The sequence below is a fragment of the Doryrhamphus excisus genome, linkage group LG2 (genome assembly GCF_037039965.1).
Source record: "Doryrhamphus excisus strain RoL-2023G ecotype Guam linkage group LG2, RoL_Dexc_Guam_v1.1, whole genome shotgun sequence".
Classification (NCBI taxonomy): domain Eukaryota; kingdom Metazoa; phylum Chordata; class Actinopteri; order Syngnathiformes; family Syngnathidae; genus Doryrhamphus; species Doryrhamphus excisus.
Window position 1 is genome coordinate 4117910 of NC_136358.1, and position 14749 is coordinate 4132658.

General features: G+C 37.9%; 1 protein-coding gene across 19 annotated transcripts in view; it reads right to left on the reverse strand.

Moving 5' to 3' along the window:
* Positions 1 to 2063: 2063 nt before the first annotated feature.
* Positions 2064 to 14749, reverse strand: part of LOC131124906 (adhesion G protein-coupled receptor L3-like) — a 170391-nt gene continuing 157705 nt past the window's right edge. For 5 of the 19 annotated variants that reach the window (XM_058065876.2, XM_058065877.2, XM_058065879.2 and 2 more), the window contains 3 exons: positions 7546 to 7665; positions 5333 to 5350; positions 2064 to 3552 (listed from right to left, as the gene is read on the reverse strand). In XM_058065876.2, coding sequence (XP_057921859.2) covers positions 2696 to 3552; positions 5333 to 5350; positions 7546 to 7665 — 995 coding nt within the window. In that variant the 3' untranslated portion in view covers positions 2064 to 2695. Of the gene's footprint in view, positions 3553 to 5298; positions 5351 to 7545; positions 7666 to 14749 lie in introns of all 19 variants that reach the window. The other 14 variants (XM_058065886.2, XM_058065894.2, XM_058065887.2 and 11 more) reach the window with 5 other exon arrangements.

The following is a 14749-nucleotide window of genomic DNA, read 5'->3' on the forward strand; positions in this document are numbered from 1 at the left end:
TCAAAGGGAAATGTGTCATTTCACAAAAAGCCTTTCTTCCATATATTCTGATAATTAGTTGAAACTTACCTACATTCTACTGCTCATTAGTAAAGAATGGAAAAATGTAGAAGCAAACTGTTTTGTTTTTTTTAGATTAGTCTAAGCTTTCTTTAGGTATGTACCATTTCTCTATCGCCCAAGAACACAATATTATGTACACCTTGAAAACTCAATCAAAATAATCAAAAATGGAATGCAATCAGTTGGATCATATCATGACACGTTTGGCAGTTTCTGTTTGTCGCCAATAACTTCATGTTTGAAAAACATTTATTATACATAATGACTTTTTACTGCCTGTGTAATGTTTTTTCCCACAATAAAAAGTAATATCTGCACGTGCATGAGCTGGAAGGTGCTTGTCACTGCCATTCTTCCATAGTTAAGAACAGAAGTATTGGAAAACAATTTGAAGATAATAAAAAAAATTGTGTCTCACCAGTCATGCCTGTTATGCATTGTAGTGGGCATTGATTGGGCGACCCTAAAACCCCATCTCCTTTCTGATTGGTCACTTTAAATATCTACTGTCTCCAGGGCACAGCCAATCCGAGGCACAGAAGGGTGGCAGAATTTGGTTAAAAGTTGAACATTGAGATGTCAGAGTTGAGGAACAGACGATACAGTCATCAAAGTGTATTAACTGAAGAACAAGATTTTTTTTCCCATGACTGTATATTTAAATGATTACTTTGTTAAACAGCTCGGGAGTAATTGTAATGGTGTCCTGACTTGCTACATGAGAGGATGGAGGCCACGATGACCCATCTGATGACCCACTGATTGGTTTTGACATGGAGATATCGGGAATTTTAAGAGAGTCTATCCGGTTCATCAACGATGAACGTGTAAACAGCATGAACTATTATTCAGAGACCGTGAGCAGGCAGCAAGTGGTCTTTACTCTGATTATCATTTTTATGCACAAGAATATTGGCACCATATTTATGCCATATGCAACTTGTTAGTCATTTTTGTTAGTCAGCATATTTTGTTGTGGGTCACTACACTAGCAAAGAAAAATTATTAAAGGTGTTAATAAAACAGACTACATGTTCATTCATCCATTTCTTTTGTCATTTATAATTATTTTTGGCATTGTATTCTGCATGTAAAATTATAATTATTCATTAATTGGATTTACATCATTTCCTATGCAAAAAAAAAACACTTATGTTTACATATGTTGCAATTTCCGTCTGATCTTATGGAATGGTTTAACAATGAAAACTGAGCACCCGCTTTATTATTGTTAATTGTAGACTAAAAAAAACAATTAGAAAAACAAAGAAAAACCTTGATAATAACTATTATTTGTGAGCCTTGCAATGCTTAGACTATTCACACTAAATACATAAAAACAAAAAATAATTATTATATGACAAGATTGCTTTGCTGCAAAAATGTTGTAGCTCAATAAATAAATCCACTACCAATCATCATCAATCCAAAATCTTTTTTCTTTAATAAGTAGAACAGCCATCTTTGTACAAGTGCCAAGTGCTCATCATCAATAATCCAATTTTTGTTTTTAAATTAATTGTCAATCTGAGGAATCTTCCTTTACCAGCACTGCTATCTACACTTTTATTTATTTGGAAAAAGGGAGGAAACAAAATACATTGCACAAATAATGCCTCCATGTTTTTTTTTTGTTTGTTTTTGTGATAGACAACATTTACGGGAAGGGGGGGGGGGTCATCTGAAACAGAAAGGTCCTATTTATGTGCAATGCTAGTTACTGTACAATTACATAGAAATATCTCATATTTATTATTAGTTTTATTACAGTAAAATAAACAGAAAGAAGAACGGCTGATTCTTTGATTCTTCAGCAAACAAAATGTGCTGCAGCTCCAACAAAACAAAGAAAATTCCTTGGAAAAAGTCAATGCAAGGGTAATAAAATAGTCATTTTTTTTTGTTTGTTTTTGGTGGATTTGTATAGTTCCTCAAGCTAGTCTTTTTTTTCAGAGACCTAACTCGTGCATGGTACGAAGTCACCCTCCTTTTAACATTGAAAGGCTAGCGCTGCCAACAACAATATGGGGGTGTTATGGTGGGGTGGGGACCAATTGTGAGGGCTACTGGTGGGGCTCCTTTGGCGACAGGTCCTCCTTGTGAAACCATCAGAAATAACGGAAGTGCTTTTTCCAGAACCGAGGATGGGCATAGTAAACGGCATCCGAAACAGCGCTTGGTTCGACACCCCGACTGTAACTTGGTAGGGCGGCCCAAGAACATGGTACAAAGTCACCACACTTTTAGCATTAAAAAGCTAGCGCCACCAACGATTGATGGTAGAACAACTGTAGATAGTGTATAACATGGTGGTGCTTTGTGGGATTGAGGCTACAGGTCGGTTAGCACATATGTGGGCTCCTGGTGGGGACCCCTGTGGGGACACGTCCACCTTGATAAGTGGCACGATGAAACCAACACTGATGGAAGTGGTTCCCGTAGCTGAGGTTGTGGATGCTTCTGTAGTAAATGTTGTCTGCGCTAGTGCCTGGACTCTTGGGCTTGTCCCCTTTCTTGGTACCAGGGGACATGTCATTGGGGTGGCCCGAGCAGAACCCGAGCATGGTACAAAGTCACTGCCCTTTCATCTGCGAATGGAAACATGGTTAATAATGCTATGAGGTTGTGGTGCCTATAGGCTGGTGACCAGGTGTGAGGGCTCCTGGTGGGACCCCACCGGGGACAAGTCCTCCTTGTTGGGCGGCACGATGAAACCATCACTGCTGCCTCGTCCTAACTGGTAGTAGGAATGCAGCTGATGAAGGTGGTTCCCAGAGCCGAGGTTGGGCATGCTTTTGTAGTAAACATCGTCCGAGCTGGCGCCTGGACTCTTCCCCTCACCCCCTTCTTTTGTACCTGGGGGAACATCATCGGGGTGGCCCGGCAGCATGGGCATGCTGGTGTACAGCGAGTCTCTCTGGTTGTGGCTCGGAGATGAATCCTCTGTGTGCTTAAGCAACGGGAAGAAGCTCTCTGTGTTCTCCTGCGGAATCCGCCTCCTGGATGAAGGAGGTGACGGGGCAGCAGATGTGAAGGTGTGGTGATGGGTCAGCGGAAGGGGCGGCGGCGACTGGTGGAGGTGATTGTGCAGGGTGTCCAGAGGAGGCAGGAGGGGGACATTTGACTCCTCGTGGATTAACTCCAAGCCTTCATCGTGGTGCAAGGGGAAGGCCACGCCCACCCCTGCTCTCATTCCATAACCGATGCCCCCGCCCCCGACGCCCTCCTTGTTGACGTTATTCACCAGCTTGTTCACGAGGTTCCGGTTCTGCTCATGGGAGTTGTTCAGGTATGATGGGATGTAACTGCAAGCCAGCTCCTTGAGGATCTTCTTCTCCAGGGTGGTCTCCTTGTTGTGGTTGTAGCCCCGTTCGATGATTTGGACGCAGTCACTCATGTAGTCGGCACCGGCAATGCTGTAACCGTGGCTACCATTCAGTGGTAGAGTATCCATGACACTTGTATCCCGGGCATTGTTCAGGATTCCCTCTGGAATGACACAAGGAACCATGGAGATTGGAAATTAGCTTGATGGTGGATGATGGGAGGTAACTGGTCTTATGTAGTAAAAACTAACAGCCCACTCCCCCACAGGGTCGTACGGTTCAGGAATTTGATTAAAAAAAAAATCCTCATGTTTTGGTCTTTTCCTCCAGCTTACATTAAAACATGACATTTTTGCACAAAAAAATTAGTATTTTGCTAAATTACCAATTAGTGTGATTGGATAGTACATATAGTAGTTCTCTGCTGTTTTGGAGGACCGACTTCAAAACCACACCATTATAGGAGGATGCTGTAGAGCAGGGGTCTCAAACACGCGGCCCGCGGGCCAAATGTGGCCCGCCGGACACTAATTTGAGGCCCCCCGCCTTTGATATGAAAGTTTAATGTTTAATGCTGATATGGATGCTGTATGGTATCATGTACCCAGAAAAAAATATTACGTTTGATTAATGTTCATGTTAAAGGTTAAATAACTGTTAATAGTTATCCTCCCTATCCGTGTGGAAGTGGTAAGTTTTAGGCTATTTAAGTTTAAAGGAAATAACTTGGAGGCTACCGTTTAGGTTGTTAGCTCTCTAGTTTGCGAGTTAGCATGTGTCTCAAGACCCCGCAGTTGCGCAATATGTTGTAAATAAAAAGAGTATAAATGTGACTATAGTCGTGTTTTGTCATGTCTACAGGGCTCTAATAATGCTTTGTTCATTTTAATCTGAAAAAATAATTTGTCTACCCACCAACTATATGTGGTTTTTCAAGTTTTTATTATTTGCCGTTTTATTATTATTATTATATTTATTTATTTTTCTTTATTCTTGATTTATTTTTCATGTTATTTTGGGCAGAAAAATAAAAAGTAAGATATTTGAGAACAGTGGAATGTTTTATCAGAGCTTTTATTGTAGAAAATCGGAACCAAAGCACTAAAAAAGTTTGTATATTTTTCTGTTTTTAATAAATGCGTTTTTTTTTTTTTGGAAAACCTGATGCGGCCCAGTCTCACCCAGACCCTAGCTCCAGTGGCCCCCAGGTAAATTGAGTTTGAGACCCCTGCTGTAGAGTGTCAGTGTCCAGGCTGCTAAGTCCAATATAGTAGTATAAAGCGACAATAATAATCTTCATGTGAAAAAGCCATGATACCAGAATGTTCATAAGTTGGTAAAAATGTCACATGGTAATTGGCCTGGTAATTACGCATATTACATGTTTTCAATGGGGAAAATATCAGAGCTCTGAGTTCCGCTGTAGTTTTGTCGATGGAGAACACAAAGCAAACAACTGCACATAGCACATATCACAAAGGCATATTAAAAAAAAAAAATAATACAATAAAATAAATCACATCACATCCATGCACTTAAAAAAGAAATAGCGAATCAGGAAGCAACCATATTGTCCCATACGAGCATATCAATGGCATTAATTTCCATATGGAAAAAAAAACAATCCAAGTGTTTTCAACAAAGTGCATGAACAAAGGCGAGGACAATTGCTGCTCAATATTCAGCAAGTCAGTACTTATAGATGTTTCTTTCATGTCAAATCGGATTTAAATACTAACTTTAATAATTGTCACATCAAAGAAACCAAGGAATGTAAGGAGGTTATTATTATTATTATTATTCCATACAGTATTATTGCCTTTCAATTAGAAATAGGGGCCTTTGTAGAATGACTTTGTCAGCATTGAAGAGTGAAAAAAAGGAAGTAGAAGCCGAAGAAGTCAATTACATTTGATAAGCAATGTTTAGTTTGACTCCCATACTTGTCTCTCTGTAGGGCTCTTAAAGGGACAGCATGAGGGGGAAAGACAAGAAGAAGACAATAAGCCGAACAGTAGAATAGAACAGAAATGCACACACATACACACAGTATGTGGATGAAAATAAGAATTATAATAAATGCAAAATATGTCAGCATGCACATTTTTAGCAAAGCGTTCCCCAAAAGTTTGGGAACATCTGCAAGTGTTCCCAAACTTTTGGAAGGGAGTGTACACAATATAGCAAATAAACAAGCATTGCAATATATACAATATACTGTATAAGCATTATAAAAGTTTTTTTTTTTACTTTTTAAAATGATTTACATCATGTACATTAGAGTCACGCGTTTCCCGGGAGTTATATTCCACGGCAGCCAGCTAATGGCAAAATGACATTTAGCTGTGGAACCCCCACCCGTCTTCAATTGCTATTGTTCACAAGCAACGGAAGCGAAGCTAAATGCTAAATGCACAATCCAATCTAAATACATCATGTGATTAAAAGGTATTTAGTACTCTGAACTAATGAATGATAACGATCATCAATATAACACATGAACTGCCTCTATCTCCTTGTGAAGTAGCGAGCAGTAGTAGTAGTAGTACGAGGCTCCCTTGCACTACAGGCTGCTGGGTTGTCCTGGTAACCTCGTCGGAGTCTAGTAACTACTTAGTGTATATAACGTTACGAATGTGTATACACATATATATATATATTATATATATTCTAACTTGTGTTCTCTTTGCTGCAACTTCTGTTGTACATAAGTTTGACTTTTGTGTCTTAAAGCAACTCTGGTGCGTTCAAAGACCATCAAACAAAGAGCAAAATCTCTCACATAGAGAACAGCAGCATGAAGACGTGGGCATGTAGAAATGGTGGGCCATTATTTTAACCGTGGTTAATGTATTCTATACACTTGACATGTATTATCATTCATTCATTCATTCATTCATTCATTCATTCATTCATTCATTCATTCATTCATTCATTCATTCATTCATTCATTTTCTACCGCTTTTTCCTCACGAGGGTCGCGGGGGGTGCTGGAGCCTATCCCAGCTGTCTTCGGGCGTAAGGCGGGGTACACCCTAGACTGTTCGCCAACCAATCACAGGGCACATATAGACAAACAACCATTCACACTCACATTCATACCTATGGACAATTTGGAGTCGCCAATTAACCTAGCATGTTTTTGGAATGTGGGAGAAAACCGGAATACCCGGAGAAAACCCACGCATGCACGGGGAGAATTGAACCCTGGTCTCCTAGCTGTGAGGTCTGCGCGCTAACCACTAGACCGCCGTGCCGCCCATGTATTATCAAGTATTTACCAATTATTATTATTAGCCGCACCCACTAAATTTAGAGGAAAATCATTCATTCATTCATTCATTTTCTACCGCTTTTCCTCACGAGGGTCGTGGGGGGTGCTGGAGCCTATCCCAGCTGTCTTCGGGCGTAAGGTGGGGTACACCCTGGACTGGTCGCCAACCAATCACAGAGCACATATAGACAAACAACCATTCACACTCACATTCATACCTATGGACAATTTGGAGAAATCCCACGCATGCACGGGGGGAAATTGAACCCTGGTCTCCTAGCTGTGAGGTCTGCGCGCTAACCACTAGACCGCCGTGCCGCCCATGTATTATCAAGTATTTACCAATTATTATTATTAACCGCATTATTAGTATTAGCCGCACCCACTAAATTTAGAGGAAAATCAGATGTATTCAAATATTTGCATACATATATTGACATGTATATTAAAGTTTATTAAACATTTCATAGGAGGGGCATAGAAAGGATAAAAAAATGGTAGACGGCGCTACAATACTGCCCTTGTCCAGCAGAGGAAGCCAGAGAACCCAGAGCCCCAAAGCCGAGAGGGAGGCTAACGTCATTGCAGCGCCCCAATGAATGCGTGGTACCTATACTGCAACTTTTTTTTTTCTAATTCGTATACTCAGAAGGATACGAGGTGGTTGTAAGCATTTTAAGTGTCTTGCAAAGTGATAAGGAGAATTTTCTCCACGTTTCTACGTAATGTGGACACACAGACGTGCAGAAACAGACAAAAAAACAACATCTGCAGCAGTGTTTTTGTTTGTTTTTTTTTTGACTAAAAATGGTAGTCGAAGAAAAGAAATCATGCAAAAACGCTGCTCCAGATGGTGGAAAGAACGAAGAGAAGCGAGCACACCTTGCACGTTGTACATGCCCAGAGGGTTGTTATAGACCGCCGACTCCCCAAGCAATGTATTATAGGGATTGTTCGTGCCATGAGGACGCAGGAGTGCGTTAGGTATAAGATGGTTAGCCCCTGCAGCAGCCACAATGACAACAGGAACAGGAACAGGAACAGAGAAGGAACATACATTTCAGCTTTGAGCAATTCACATCCAAATGATCATTAATGCATGTGGACTGAAAAATGGAGGTGATGATACAACCAGCCATTAGTAAGTGCATTAGCGCAGAAAACATACTCTGCATTCATTTTTGGACAAAATACAATAAATGCAGCGCTATATTGTGACATTAAAAAGGATTGACATTTTTTTTTTTTTAACAATTAGCATGAGCAAAATGTACATTTAAATACTTTTGATGGTTGTGTAAGTGGATATACGCGATGCAAGTAAAAAATATAAGTCAGTTTTTTGCTTTTGTCCAAAAAGGTTAATAGTTAAAATAGTTTTAGAGGCTCTTTTTGGGAAAAATTTAATAAAAAAGGAAAATGAGACAAAATTTTAATGGGATACAACAAAAAGTCTACTTTTAAAAATACAGTCTATATATTACAAATCACAAAAAGTGCTGAATTTGAAGATAAATTCATTCAAATCTGAATATATTGTAAAATTGTAAAATCTGGAGATACATCAATTGGCAAAAAATTTGGACACACCATATTTTCCGCACTATAAGGCACACTTAAAATCCTTTGCATTAATTTTTGGACAAAATACAATAAATGCAGCGCTATATTGTGACATAAAAAAGGATTGACATTATTTTTTGTAACAATTAGCATGAGCAAAATGTATATTTAAATACTTTTGATGGTTGTGCAACTGGATATACATTGATTTAGCTTAAAGCAACAATGGCAAGTAAAAACTATAAGTCAGTTTTTTGCTTTTGTCCAAAAAGGTATAATAGTTTTAAAGGCTCTTTTTGGGAAAAATTTAATAAAAAAGGAAAATGAGACACAGTTTTCATGGGATACAACAAAAAGTCTACTTTTAAAAATACAGTCTATATATTACAAATCACAAAAAGTGCTGAATTTGACGATAAATTCATTCAAATTTGAACATACATGTCTTTCATTGTAAAATTGTAAAATCTGGAGATACATCCATTGGCAAAAGTTACAAAATTTGGACATACCATATTTTCCGCACTATAAGGCGCACTTAAAATCCTTTCCATTCATTTTTGGACAAAATACAATAAATGCAGCACTATGTTGTGACATTAAAAAGGATTGACATTATTTTTTTTTAACAATTAGCATGAGCAAAATGTATATTTAAATACTTTTGATGGTTGTGCAAGTGGATATACGCTGTATTAGCTCAAAGCAACAATGGCAAGTAAAAAATATAAGTCAGTTTTTTGCTTTTGTCCAAAAAGGTTAATAGTTAAAATAGTTAAAATAGTTTTAGAGGCTCTTTTTGGGAAAAATTTAATAAAAAAGGAAAATGAAACACAATTTTAATGGGATACAACAAAAAGTCTACTTTTAAAAATACTGTCTATATATTACAAATCACAAAAAGTGCTGAATTTGAAGATAAATTCGTTCAAATTTGAACATACATGTCTTTCATTATAAAATTGTAAAATCTGGAGATACATCAATTGGCAAAAGTTACAAAATTTGGACATACCATATTTTCCGCACTATAAGGCACACTTAAAATCCTTTCCATTCATTTTTGGACAAAATACAATAAATGCAGAGCTATGTTATGACATTAAAAAGGTTTGACATTATTATTTTTTTTAACAATTAGCATGAGCAAAATGTACATTTAAATACTTTTGATGGTTGTGCAAGTGGATATACGCTGTATTAGCTCAAAGCAACAATGACAAGTAAAAAATATAAGTCAGTTTTTTTGCTTTTATCTAAAAAGGTATAATAATTTTAGAGGCTCTTTTTGGGAAAAATTGAATAAAAAAAGAAAATGAGACACAATTTTCATGGGATACAACAAAAAGTCTACTTTTAAAAATACAGTCTATATATTACAAATCACAAAAAGTGCTGAATTTGAAGATAAATTCATTCAAATTTGAATATATTGTAAAATTATAAAATCTGGAGATACATCAATTGGCAAAAAATTTGGACACACCATATTTTCCGCACTATAAGGCGCACTTAAAATCCTTTAAATTGATTTTTAAAAAATCAAAGGCAAAACAAAAAATGAGAAATATGGAGATGGAGAACATGTATTTGATATTTGACAAAGGGTTCGCCGTGGCGACAGCACAGATGCCGTTTTTCCTACATAAAAACCAAATTAGTTATTTTCTGATAAAACTGTATTTTCAAAAAGTAAAAGATGTCATGTGACTTGCTAGATTCTTTTCTTTGACGTCTTCTACCCAAGGAGAGCACCGAAAAAAAAAAGAAAATCACACGCTGTGGAAATAACCTGAGTGGATGTAAAGTGGTCATTACTGCGCCTCCATCACACTGGAGGTCATTTCCTATTTATGGGATGTCTGTCCCCCATATAAGTGTCCCCCATATAAGTGTCTGCCACTGTCAAATGACTCGTCACTTCCCTAACGGCCGACCTCCACGCAGCGAGCTACTTTCACAGTAGGCCGTGTGATTAGTGCCTGTGCCCATCTCCGCCATGCGCTTAATGGTGGTGATATTTGTTTTTCCGGCACATCAGATTCAAACGGGAAAGAACCGAATGAAAGTTAAGAAGCTTTTTAACAGTTTTACAGTGCTGAAAATGTGTTTTCATGTGTGTTATAAATGTGTTTTTTTCCCCTTGGATTTAACAAGCAAGATACATTTGGAGATATATTTAGAAAAGAAGTACACAAAGTTGTACAGTCATGCCAAGGAGATGCTGCATATTATTTCCATTAGCTAAACATAAATAGTTGGAGGTGATTTTTTTTTAAATTCTACATTGTTTAAAATGCTTTACAGCTTAAAAAAAACACTACAAAAGTGCACAAATTTGGAGTGACTGGATTAAATGAAATGCTGTCTAGTTGCAGCCAATCACAGGGCACATATAGACAAACAACCATTCACACTCACATTCATATCTATGGACAATTTGGAGTCGGGAATTAACCTAGCATGTTTTTGGAACACAGAGATCAAACCTGGGACTCCTAGCTATGTGGCAGAATATGACATTTTTGTACTAAAGGGTATTAATTGTTATAAAAAATTGCATGGAGTGCCGCTTAAAAGCTTCTGCGGGCTGTTTATGGTCCCGGCCCCACATGTTGCCTACCCGCGCTTTAGCCTGTTTCAACCTGCCAAAATCTTACAGGCATCATTTTGTAATTCATTCATTCATTCATTTTCTACCGCTTATCCATCTTATGCATCTCTTATGCATCTTATGCATCTAGAAAATGCACTCCAAATGTCATCCAAGGCACTATTGATATTTGAAGTGCACTTCTATTGTAAACATTACGGTAAAAATGTCACCCTGCAACAGTATATACAGTAAATCCTCTTTTATCGTGTTTCATTCATTCATTACACATTAATTTTCTAGCGCTTATTGTTAGGGTCGCGGGGGTGCTGGAGCCTATCCCAGTTGTTTTCAGGCCAGAGGCGAGATACACCATGGACTGGTGGCCAGCCAATCACAGGGCACATATAGACAAACAACCATTCACACTCACATTCATACCTATGGACAATTTGGAGTCGCCAATTAACCTAGCATGTTTTTGGAATGTGGGAGGAAAACCGGAGTACCCGGAGAAAACACCGGGGAGAACATGCAAACTCTACACAGAGATGCCAAGTGGTAAATCAAACCCAGGACTTACTGATCTCCTAACTGTGTAGCCTATATGCTAACCACTTGTCCACCATGCGGCATTAAATGCATTAAATTTAAAAATGAAAATGGTGGGGAAGTTTACATTCAAATGAGCTTATTTTTTTCACTCTATGAGCTTTAAAATGTTATAACATTTACTATTTGATTTTAATTAACTTGTTCTATGGTTATGATCATATTTTCACTGTCATTATATGAAGAGCTTGCAACCAAAAGGCGCTAAATCCATTTTGACTGATTTCCAGAAAATCAATGATTTTTAACTACGCACATATCAATCTATTTGGTCATCAAGTCTATATTGCAAATGAAAGAGCTATCAATATAGGTCATAAAAATGCATGCTATAAAAATCCTGCACACACCATGTATTTTATATCTTTTTTTATTTTTTTTTTTTTTCGGATTTAGCGCCTTTTGGCTGAAATAAATTTGAAGTAACCTTTAACTTCTTCAATGGCATTGTTGTAAAAGAATGTAAGGTGCTTTAATGTGCTATGCTAATAAAATAATTACAACACAGAAGCCATTCTCAACATACAATACAAAATAATTATTATTAATGAAATTAATAAAAATGTTATTAAAAGCAGTGCTCATATTTGACTGCTTTTATGGCGTAAAAAAAACTTCCATGTTACAGAATACTGTAAAAAGACAATCTGTGTTCTCCTGAATTGCATAACATACTGTAACTATCATACGTGTACTTAATGTACACAAACAAAACAGGATGCGCACTGATACTGGCTTTCTGTATGTGCAGTGCCAATTGTATTCTTCTCTCTGATTGGTCAGATTATCAATGGATGGGAAACTTGGGCCAATCAGAATAAAGAAAGGGATTTAGCGCCTTTTGGTTGAAATCTTGAAATGGAAATAGCGCCTTTTGGTTGAAAGCATAAATTTCATATCACTTTTTTTCATATTTTTTAAAATGATTTCAAGACCAAAATATGTGATTTGGATACACATGACAGAGGTCTATTAAACTCATGAAAAACATGCAACTTAGTGAAAATTGGATTTAGCGCCTTTTGGTTGAAATCTTGAAATGGAAATAGCGCCTTTTGGTTGAAAGCATAAATTTCATATCACTTTTTTTCATATGTTTTAAAATGATTTCAAGACCAAAATATGTGATTTGGATACACATGACAGAGGTCTATTAAACTCGTGAAAAACATGCAACTTAGTGAAAATTGGATTTAGCGCCTTTTGGTTGCAAGCTCTTCATATGTTATTTACAGTAGTAGAAGGCGAATGCTAGAAAAAAATAGAGGGTGTTCTTTTTAAAGCTCTACTTATCCATTATTAATAATAAAGGACCTCTATTTCCCCCCCCCCAGCCCATCAAGCATCACCAATCTCTTTTCAAATTAAAAAAAAAATGCTGAATGGCCTTGTAAAAAAAAAAAAAAAAAAATCACCGTGGTGGAAAAAAACCCAGCACGGAAAAAGCCGTTAATAAAAAGCATTTCATCATAATGCATTAGCTAGTTTAAGGAGTCTCTCCGCTTGGTCGGGCATGGAGCCACAAACTGGCATCCGTCCATAATGTGACGCACCCTCCCCAACGCCCCCCCCCCCATCTCCGCACCCTCACCGATACTAAATTTGTGGTCGGCGTGGACACTAATGCACCGTTACAAAGACGGATGGATGTTGCAACACAAGGAGGAAGTGTCAAGACGGTCATAATTAGCCACTCAAGAGTCGTCAACATGGTGGCTCCTCCATAAGGAGAACCTCTGAATTATTAACTCCATCACCGCCTCTCTGTTTTTAAATGCAGTCAGCCTCTTTTGCGCAATTTATGAGACACAATACATCCATTCTGTTGCCAAATAATTTAAATACCAATCATCCATGGCAGGGTCAAAGTCAGGCCACCATAGTTGTGAAAGTAATAATATCATCGCTACAAACTCAGGAAATAAAACAACAATAAACCATATTGATATAAGGATGGATGTCACATGGTGGCATTTTATGAATAAGGCAGGTATTAATAAAGCCTTGTCAAATAGTAATTGCTAGTGTAATTGATTTTAATGTTATCATTCCTATGTTACATAATATTATAATACAGCACGGTGGACTAGTGGTTAGCTAGGAGACCAGGGTTCAATTCCACCCTCGGCCATCTCTGTGTGGAGTTTGCATGTTCTCCCCGTGCATGCCGGGGTTTTTTCTCCGGGTACTCCGGTTTCCTCCCACATTCCAAAAAAAACATGTTAGGTTAATTAGCGACTCCAAATTATCCATAGGTATGAATGTGAGTGTGAATGGTTGTTTGTCTATATGTGCCCTGTGATTGGCTGGCGACCAGTCCAGGGTGTACCCCGCCTCTCGCCCTAAGACAGCTGGGATAGGCTCCAGCACCCCCTTGTGAGGAAAAGCGGTAGAAAATGAATGAATTAATTAATTAATAACTTTATTTTTAAGTTATTATTCATTCATTCATTCATTTTCGGTAGAAAAAAAAAGTTATTAATTCATTCATTCATGCTGGAGCCTATCCCAGCTGTCTTTGGGCACAACCAATCACAGGGCACATATAGACAAACAACCATTCACACTCACATTCATACCTATGGACAATTTGGAGTCGCCAATTAACCTAGCATGTTTTTTTTTTGGAATGTGGGAGGAAACCGGAGTACCCGGAGAAAAGTTATTAATTATTATCAATAATAATTTGTTCCATTGCTGGTAGAACAGTATGATCACACATTTTTTTGCCATGACTGGTGGCATCACAATCTATGATGGCATCACAAAAACAAAAAAAATTGCAAAATCCTTCCATGGAAATAAAATCCAAATAAAATTGTACGACTTTTAGAATAATTTGCATGCCTGGGTTTTTTCTCCGGGTACTCCGGTTTCCTCCCACATTCCAAAAAAAACATGTTAGGTTAATTAGCGACTCCAAATTGTCCATAGGTATGAATGTGAGTGTGAATGGTTGTTTGTCTATATGTGCCCTATGATTGGCTGGCGACCAGTCCAGGGTGTACACCGCCTCTCACCAGAAGACAACTGGGATAGGCTCCAACATGCACGCGACCCCTGTGAGGATAAGTGGTACAGAAAATGAATGGATGGATGGGTTCGTACCCCCAATAGTGATCAGGAAGGGCACAAAAACCAGGGAATCTTTAGTTCAACATATTTTTCAAAGTGATCTTTATGCAATATTTTTTTTGAGGTCCAAAATTACGCATTTGTGACTCTTGCATGCCAAAAAAAACCAAGTTAAAATGCCACTTTCTGGAAGACATTGCACCAGTTTTTGGGGTCTCTATTTAGTACCATGACATGGCAATC